This window comes from Gracilinanus agilis, unplaced genomic scaffold, assembly GCF_016433145.1.
Source record: "Gracilinanus agilis isolate LMUSP501 unplaced genomic scaffold, AgileGrace unplaced_scaffold10536, whole genome shotgun sequence".
Classification (NCBI taxonomy): domain Eukaryota; kingdom Metazoa; phylum Chordata; class Mammalia; order Didelphimorphia; family Didelphidae; genus Gracilinanus; species Gracilinanus agilis.
In genome coordinates, this window is record NW_025340852.1 from 1,953 (window position 1) to 11,157 (window position 9,205).

Here is a 9,205-nt window from a genome sequence, read left to right on the forward strand (position 1 = left end):
ACGAGCCTGCCTTTGGGAAGATGGGATACTCTGGGGCACTGCTGTTGACAGTATTTCCTGAGACATCTCCCAGTTTTCCCCAAAGCAGTGTCTTTTCCTCCAGGCCTTGCTGGCACCCTTCCTCTCAGGCCCGGGGTGGATGGGCCTCCTTTGAGCTTCTACAGACCCTGAAGAATCCCATGGGATGCAGGAGGCTTTCTGGCCGCCCACAGATGGGAGCCACATGACCCTCACAGCCCATTCAATTCAGTTCAAGCATTTATTAGGCACCGGATGTATGCCAGGCACCATATATGTCAAACACTAGGAATACAGAGGCATCCCCTGCCTTCAAAGGGTACAATGTGGGTCAAATACAGGCCATCCCAGAAGTCCTAGTGAAGCTTTAAGTTATTTAAGCTAAGCTTAGTTAAGTGATTAAAGCTTGAAACTTCACTAAGACTCTGGAGACAACAATGTGTCTGTAGAATAAAAAGGGGCTCAGGAAAGGTCTCCTATGGGGGCTGAGCTCTGCAGGAACCCAGGGCTTCTGGGAGGTGATGGGAGTGAAGGTGAACATTGTAGGCAGGAGGGATCCGGCTAGAAAGGGAAGACTTTAGGATGGACTGAGAATGCTGCTCACCCTTCCCTAGATTTGAGCTGGCACATGGGACACTTACTAATCCAGTTCTGTGCCTTTCCCCCACAGTGCCACAGGAGCCACTGGAGAAGAAGCCTGAGACAAGACAGAATTCGACTCCAGAGGGAGAGGCCACTTGGGTCCCGGTTTGCCCTTGGGATTGACCTCCCAATTCGGTTTCAGTGGGTGGCTCCTGTGTGGCTACTCCGAATCTTCTCTGGCTTTCGGTGGCCCGGCTCGGTCTTCTGAAGGCATGAAGGGCAGCCTGACCCTAGTCGGGATCCTCTGGGCTGTGCTGTCACTGCTTACCGCCGTGGCTAGCACGACCAGTTACTTCCTGCCCTACTGGCTCTTTGGTACCCAGCTTGGGAAGCCAGTGTCCTTCAGCATGTTCCGACGCTGTAACTACCCTGTTCGGGGTGAAGGGCGCACCCTGGTCATGGTGGAAGAGTGTGGCCGTTATGCCAGTTTCACCGCCATCCCCAGCCTGGCCTGGCAGATGTGTACCATAGTGACAGGCACAGGCTGTGCCCTGCTGCTCCTGGTGGCCCTAGGCGCCGTCCTGGGCTGCTGCATGGAAGAGCTCATCTCCAGGATCATGGGCCGATGCATGGGAGCAGCCCAGTTCGTGGGAGGTAAGGCTGGGTGCTGAGGAGCCGGTGAGCCGGGGCGGGGTTTTCAGATGGGCTCTCGATGGCCCCTTGGCCCTCCCCAACATCGAGGCCTGCCTCACCTCTGGCAGAGTGGAATTAGGAAGCAGGCACGGGTTAGGGGAGGCATCGCCGCTTTGCCCTCGGGCTCCTCTGCTCCCCTTCTTCCTGCTGCTTTCTGGAAGGTGCCCGGTTCTCACTGTGGGCTTGGGCTCAGACAGGCCCCCATCCTCCACTGTCTATCTCCTAGAGTGAGACAGCAGACCCATAAGCTCCTTCAGCCCATTTAGCTGCCAGCTAAACGAACGGCTCTCTAACGGTAGAACTGTAGACATCATGTCAGCCTTGCCGAGGAGGAATGAGGGGGAGGAGAAGGGGCCTTCTTAGTTCTGCTCAAGTCATACGGTGCCTCTCTCCAGAGAGAGAAAGCCTGGTAGAGAGATTATGAGCTGGACGTTGAGTCAGGAAGCTGCCTTGGGCTGGAGTCCAACCTGCAGTCTCCAGTCTGGAGTCTGAGTCTCCCTCTCTTCACTGGTCAGGTGAGGAAGACGATAGTCTTGGAGCCACCTCGGAGGCTTGTTGGGGCAGTCCAAGTGAGCTCTGGCAGCTCGGGGCAGATTTTGGCACACTTACTTACAGAAAGGGCCCTTAGCATTGTCGCCGTCATCGTTGTTGTTGTTGGTATCATCATCATCATCATCATTATTATTATTATTGCTACTGTGGCCATCATCACTGCTCCACTTCCTCTTCTGGGCCCTCCCACTGGGCCTGCGTGGATATTCGGTGGCCTTCCTGAGTGCCGAGGTCTCAGTTTCCTGCTCTGGAAGATGAGGGCCTCAGCCTAGCTCCTTCTGCTTTATGAGCTTGGGAACCTTGTCATCTCCTGACTCACTTGAGTTCCTCGAGTGCTCCAGGGGCCCTGGCCATGAGGCTCTGGCTGCGAGGCCCTGGCCACTGCCACAGGCGGGAGGGCCAGAAAGAACCCAGGGGAGGGGTGTGTAGCCACAGGCTTCAGAGGAGCGGCCTAACATCCTGGCCGGAATTGACTGAGAATATAAGGATAAGCTAGAGGTAGCCCCCTGGGGGATTCTTCCCCCCTGCTCTGCATACCTGGCTGTGGCCCCCAAAGGGCCCCCTGATGCAGCCACGAATGAGGGCCACCTTGGCCGGGGAATGGCAGACCATCCTCTCCTTTGTCCCCGTGCTGGCAGCGGGACTCCAGGGCAGCCATGAGGACATTTATAGGACCATGCAGAGAAATTAGAGAGAGGGTTGACCTCGGACACCTATTGGCTGGGTCAGCCTGGACAAGTCTTTTCACCTTCATATCCTAATTCTGGGGATAATCATAGGACCCAACAGTGTGACTGTATCACTCCCCTCCTCAAACTCCATGGTTCTATATCAGTGATTCCCAAAGTGGGCGCCACCGCCCCCTGGTGGGTGCTGCAGCGATCCAGGGAGCAGTGATGGCCACAGGAGCATTTATCTTTCCTGTTAATTGCTATTAAAATTAAAAAAAATTAATTTCCAGGGGCTAATATTTTTTCAGGAAAGGGAGCAGTAGGCCAAAAAGTTTGGGAACCGCTGCTCTATATTATCTCCAGCGACAAAAAGGAACTTCTCTTTGGCCTTTAAAGGCCTTTACAACCGGGCCCACTGAGCAGCTAGGTGGCACAATAGATAGAGTGCAGATTCTGTAGTGAAGTCCCGAGTTCAAATCCAGCCTCAGGCACTTAGTAGCTGTGTGGCCTTAGGCAAGTCATTTAACCCTGTTTGCCTCAGTTTCCTCTCTGGTGTCTCTGCCAAGAAAATCCCCAATGGGGAGAATGAGACACATCTGAAATGACTGAACAATCACAACACAGCCCGACCCAAAGTGATCTTCGCAGTGCCATGACACATCACAGCTCCATGCCTAGAATGCCCTTCCTCACTTCCGCCTCATCTCCTAAGGGCCAGGGAAAAGACAGAAGAACAGCTGTTAGTGATGATAATAAGATAGCTACCATCTAAGAACACCCTGAGGTTTGCAAAATGATCTCCTTTGATCCTCACAACAACCCTGTGAGGTGGGTGCTATAGTCATCCTCATCTTATAGATGAGGAAACTGAGGCAGAGAGCAATTCAGTGACTTGGCCAGAGTCACACAGCTAGGAAATGTCTGGGGCAGGATCTGAACTTAGAACTTGCAGATTCCAGCTCCCTTTCCCATGTCCAAATGAGGGGATGTGGTGCATTTCTGGGCCATTTTTGGGGGCTACACAATGCTTTCTTCCCAAGCCTTTGGAAGGAGCTAATGCTAGTATGAGGAAACTGAGGTTGAGAAGGCAGGGGGTGGGGGTGTCATTTGAGAAGGGAGGAAGCATTGCTATTTAGTGGAATCACTCCAGATGTCTGCTGGCAGGAAGGTGAGTAAATGCACGGTAATTCCATTAGGGTTCTAAAGGCCAGCACGAGGAGGAAGTGACATGGCTACACCTGGGCCTTCGGAACATCAGAAGCTTATTTTGGTAGCGACATGAAGGACGGAATGGGCAAGGGAGGCAGTGGAGGTCACGGTGGAGTTAGTCTCAGACTGTGGTTCTTTCGAGAACCAAGACTTGGGATCTGGTCCCAGTTCTCTCCTCTCTGTGCCTCAGCTTCCCCATTTGGCAAGTTCTCCTTTTACAGGATTGTTTCTGGCAAGGCTCGCTGAGCTGTGGGGGTGGCACCGCCCTGGGTGATAGAACCCCCCTCACCACCCCGGGAAAGCAGCATACTGGAGCGCCCCTTAGAAAAGACAATATGGATAGGATTTGGCCCAGGACAGCTATCCGAGCCCCAGAGGCCAACTTCCTCTCGGGCAGGAAAGCAGCCGATTGGGTGCCAAGGAAGGAAGACACGCGAGAGACAGGAGGTGGGCTTCCCCAGCCCCCAGGTCAGCTGAGCGAGATTGATTTTGTCCCGGGGCCTGCACTTTCTCGGCAGTGTGTGCATTAACCAAAATCCATCAGCCAAGGAGCCAATTAGGTCCAGGGCAGATTCGTGTCTATGGGACCCCAAACCACTGAGAGAACATCCATTAAGGCCCCAGGCTCCGCTCTCTCTGCCAAGCCCCTGACCGCGGAGATGAGCTCTGGGAGCCAAATGCAGGAAGGAGTCAGAAGCTGCTCCTCCCCGGAGTCAGACCAGACAAGGTGACCCCAGCAATGCCCCCCCCCTCCCATATGCATCCCTCCTGCTACTGCAATAGGGCCTCGTGGGACAGCGGCCCCTTAGGGAATCGCTCCAGTGGGGTGGGGGGTGGGGGAGAGAGGCAGAAGAGAAACAAATAGGGGGCATGTTTTATTTCCACGTCAGTGACCACCCTCCAGTCCTCCTGTTAGGAGGAGGGGAGCAGCTGGTTAGGTGGAGCCTCAGGTGGGGATCGGTACCCCAACAGCTGCTATGGCCTACTTTTTAGCTACGAAGCCAGGCCAAATCCCAAGGAACAGCCATGGGGCCTTTACACAGGAAAGTCTGGCTGTTGTTTTTTTCTAGAGCACAGACTGAAATCGGTTCCCCAAAGTCCTTCCAGGCCCCAGCCCCTGCCATCGATTGCTGTGTTCTGGCCCGAGGCCCTGTGCCTCAGAGTGGGCCGCAGGCAGGGTGAGGTAAAGGACCCTTCCTCCCCTGCCTTGCTATCGACCCTCTCCTACCACAAGTAAAAGGGCTTGAGAAGCGTTCTAAATGTGGCTCCAGGCTGAGGGCTGATTTGCCAGGCCTCTACTCTGGCCACGCTGAGGGAGGCCCCCTATTGGGATCCATGAAGCCAGCCATGAGCCTCTGGTCTAGTGGCCAGCCCTGCCCCATAGGCTCTTGGCTCCGTGTGGGCTACAGTATGCCTTCCCGGGGCCCAAATCATCCCAAACATCCTGTCTCTGTCTCCATCAAGGGCACTGAGCTTTTGTACCTCCTCGGCGCCCTCCTCTCCTAACTTCCTCATTTCATCATCCTTCTAGCAGCGGTTCCCAAACTCTTTTGGCCTCCCACCCCCTTTCCAGAAAAAATCGTCCTTAGCACCCTGGAAATTCATTTTTTTTTTTTAAGATTTTTTTTTTTATTTTAAACCCTTAATTTCTGTGTATTGACTTATAGGTGGAAGAGTGGTAAGGGTAGGCAATGGGGGTCAAGTGACTTGCCCAGGGTCACACAGCTGGGAAGTGTCTGAGGCCGGATTTGAACCTAGGACCTCCAGTCTCTAGGCCTGGCTCTCCATCCACTGAGCTACCCAGCTGCCCCCTTGGAAATTCATTTTTTAAAATTTTAATAGCAATTAATTGGAAAGATAAATGCACCTGTGGCCATCACCTCTCCCTGGATCGCTGCAGCATCCACCAGGGGGCGGTGGCGTCCACTTTGGGAATCTCTGGGCTAGAGTCACCCTGGATTCTTCCTCTCCTTCCATACTGCCTTGCCCCTACACCCAATCATTGTCAAGCCACGTCCATCTTGATCCCTTCGCTAGCTCTCACAAGTGTTCCTTCCTCTCCATTCATCCATCCACCCCTTGAATTCAGGGCCCCTCGCCCGCCTCTCTCTAGGACTGTCACAACCCCCTCCCCATTGGTCTCCTTGTCTCCAGTCTCTCCCTCCTCCACTCAGCTCTGACTCTGTTTCCTCTCCTGTACAATGAGGGGATCGTACTCCCCTTCAGCACTAGCATGTGGGATCCTACAGTCTGGCCACTTTGGGGGTCTTTGCTTTCTGGGTAATGGAAACTCGAGCCCAGGAAACACAAATTAGCTGCCCGACGTCCCGCAGGAAGTCAGCCTGAGCCTTCCGGCCGCCTGCTCTTTCTCCTCCTTGTCCTCCTGCCCCTGAGGGGAGCAGGCAGAGGAGACGCGATCCCGTCACCACTTGCCCCAGCTCTTTGGTCTCTTGCTATGGCTCCCCAGTGCACTGGCGTGTAATTGGCCATGGACTTCATTTCGATTTGTAGAACGTGCGTGAAAGCTTCATCCTTCCCTTTTGATCAAACCTAATGGGATTAGTGGAGAGCTAAGAGACGGATGGCTGGGTGGAAATGCATGTTTGCTCCAGCTCTCTTAGCCTTCCCCCACCCATGCTGGCACTGGGCCCTGGATGGCCACCCCTGGATTCCCCTGGATGGAGACCAGGGACAATAGCGCCTCCCCCCTCCCAGTTACCTTTGTATCGAGCTGGGCACACTCCGATGGGCCAGTCTGCTAAGGCGCCTCATCCAGGGCACCGTTAGAGGGAAAGGGAAAGTAGGGTGGGGAGGCTAGATGAAGCCTAGACAGGGGGCACAGGCTAGAGCCAGCCTCACTGGTCCCATTTCCTCTCAAGCCTTTGGCAACGGAGCCACCCCCTAGAGGGGGCAGGGGGAACAGTTTTCAAGCCCTAGCCCTGCTCAGAAGTCCAGGGACCTGGCTTATTGTTGACCTGAGGCTCTGCCACTCGTGTGTCTGGAGACCCGGACACAGTCCTTCCCCCTTTTTTGGCCTTTGCCAGGTGAGGGGCTAGGCCAGGCTCTTTTATTTTGTTTTGTTTTTTAACCCCTCACCTTCCGTCTTGGAGTCAATACTGTGTATTGGCTCCAAGGCCAAAGAGTGGTCAAGGGTGGGCAATGGAGGTCAAGTGACTTGCCCAGGGTCACCTAGCTGGGAAGTGTCCGAGGCCAGATTGGAACCCAGGACCTCCCGTCTCTAGGCCTGGCTCTCCATCCACTGAGCCACCCGGCTGCCCCCTCTTTTAGCCAGTTGTGCCCTTGGGCTCAGTGTCTGAAAGGGCACTTGACCAGCAAGCACCCTCTTTGCTACCTGAGAAGCTGAGCCTGAAGCCTGGCAGCATTGATCCTCATAGGCTTCTAGCCAGTTGGAGCTGCTCCTTGAGGGGGCGGTGGGTGTGGGCGCTGGGCAGAGGAGTCTGGCCTTGGCCGACCTCTGCAGCCTGGCCCTGAGCGCCCCCAGTGGATGAACCACCGTCCCATTCTGGAGAAGGGAGGTGGCATCAGGGACTCAGAAATGCTTTTGCCTCGGTTTCAGGACAGTCAAGTTGGAATCCTGGCCCTGACACTAACTAGCTCTGTGACCAGAGCAAGTGACTTCTCTACTCTGAGCCTCAGTTTCCTCTCCAGTCAGAGGTTCTCATTGGCCCAAAATGAGACCATTACACTGGGAGCTAGCCCAGGCCTTAGGGCAATAGTGCAATGGAGCCATTGTGCCCGGGAGGGACTCTTCAGCTCTTTTTCAAGCTACCCCGTGAAGGAGATGCCATCATTCCCCTCACTCACTCACTGCGTTCCCATCAGGGAGTCCTTCCCGATGCCCAGTGCTCGGCTCTCCGGCTGAAGCCTCTATCCAGCTTCCTCTAGTTCTGCGATCATCAGTTGCCCGACGGCATATATGCCAGTCTAGTTTGGAAGACGCTTTGAGATCCTCTTGTGTGTGTGTGTGTGTGATCTGAATGGAGAGCGAGGTTTTTCATGCCGAGATGATTCCAAAAACTTCCTCAGGAGGACGAGGAGCACAGGGAGGTGCTCTGCCAGGCCGAGACAGGCAAGCGTGTGCCTCGCTCCTGCCCCTCAGAGCCCCCCAGGGAGCCAGGCTTTCTGGTGGGTCCCAGCCAGCCTTGGGAGTGGGGAAGGAAGCTTGGGAAGCACAGTGAGAGCAGTGTTAGGAGTGGACGCTCCCTGGGAAACGTGGCTGAGCAGGAGGTAGATGCCCCCCTAAGCATCCTTTGCTATTGAACCAGCCAGTGCCTGCCTTTGGGGGACAGTGGCAGGGGATGCCACCCCACCTGTCGTATTGGAGAGAGGCCTGGCCGGGTTTTCCATTGGGTCCTATTTAGAACACTCTCAGCTGTTCTCACCACATGCATGACGGGTACTATGGCAGTGCCAACAGAGGAAAGAGCAGTGTGGCTGGGAGTAATCAGGAAAGGCTTTCTGGAGGAGGTGGGCTGGGGTTTGGATTTTTCAACCCATTCTCCAGGATGTGTGTTTTTGTCCTAGGTCTGCTGATTGGTGCAGGCTGTGCCTTGTACCCCCTAGGCTGGAACAGCCCGGAGGTGATGCAGACTTGCGGGAACGCCTCCAGTCAATTCCACTTAGGTAAGAGGAGCCCAAGAGGCCCGTGTGTGAGGAGAGGGGTAGGGCGGGTGAGGAGAAGGGGCTGGGTCTCCCAAGACATCCACCCCGTGCAGTTCTCCAGTTGGCCCCATTACAGACTGGAGGCCATTCCAATTCTTCTCCAGGCCCACCAAAGGCTGCCTGCTACGCTTTGGGATCGCTCTCCTTAGAAAATTTCTCCTGAGATCAAGCCTTAGTCAGTTAGTCAACAACTGTATTGAAGACTTAACCTGCCGGGGTAGCTGGGTGGCTCAGTGGATGGAGAGCCAGGCCTAGAGATGGGAGGTCCTGAGTTCCAATCTGCCCTCAGATCCTTCTAGCTGGGTGACCCTGGGCAAGTCACTTGACCCCCATCACCCACCCTGACCACTCTTCCACCAAGGAGCCAATACACAGTATGGATTCTAAGACAGAAGGGAAGGTGCTTTTTAAAGGAAGATTTCATCTGTGCTACATACTATGCTGAGTGCAGGGATACGGTGAGGCAAAAACACAGTCTCTGCCCTCGAGTCTGAGTGGGGAGACAACGTAGCAAGAACGAGATCTGGGCAAGCCATAAGTGGAAGTCAGCTCAGGGCCACAGAGGCCTCCTGCGGGGGGGGGGGGGGGAGTGGATTTGAGCAGAGCCTTGAAGAAAGCCAAGAAGAATAAGAAGGAGGAGATCACGCTAGGCCTGGGGGACCACCAGTGCAAAGGCCTGGAGATGGGCGACGGAAGGCCAGCGTGGTTAGATTGTGGAGTCCGTGGAGGGGAGCCAGGGAGGAGGAAGGGCTTGAAATGTCCAGCGGAGGGCTTTATTTCATCTTGGAGGTGAGGGG

The 9,205-nt window shown here is 54.9% G+C and overlaps 1 protein-coding gene across 1 annotated transcript; it reads left to right on the forward strand.

The window, feature by feature from the left end:
• Positions 1-872: 872 nt before the first annotated feature.
• LHFPL1 (LHFPL tetraspan subfamily member 1) lies at positions 873-8,369 on the forward strand (the record flags this gene model as incomplete). The annotated part of the gene is made up of 2 exons (XM_044683018.1): positions 873-1,254; positions 8,271-8,369. Coding segments are annotated over exons 1-2 (481 nt in total), but the record flags the coding sequence as incomplete, so codon positions are not given.
• Positions 8,370-9,205: the final 836 nt, after the last annotated feature.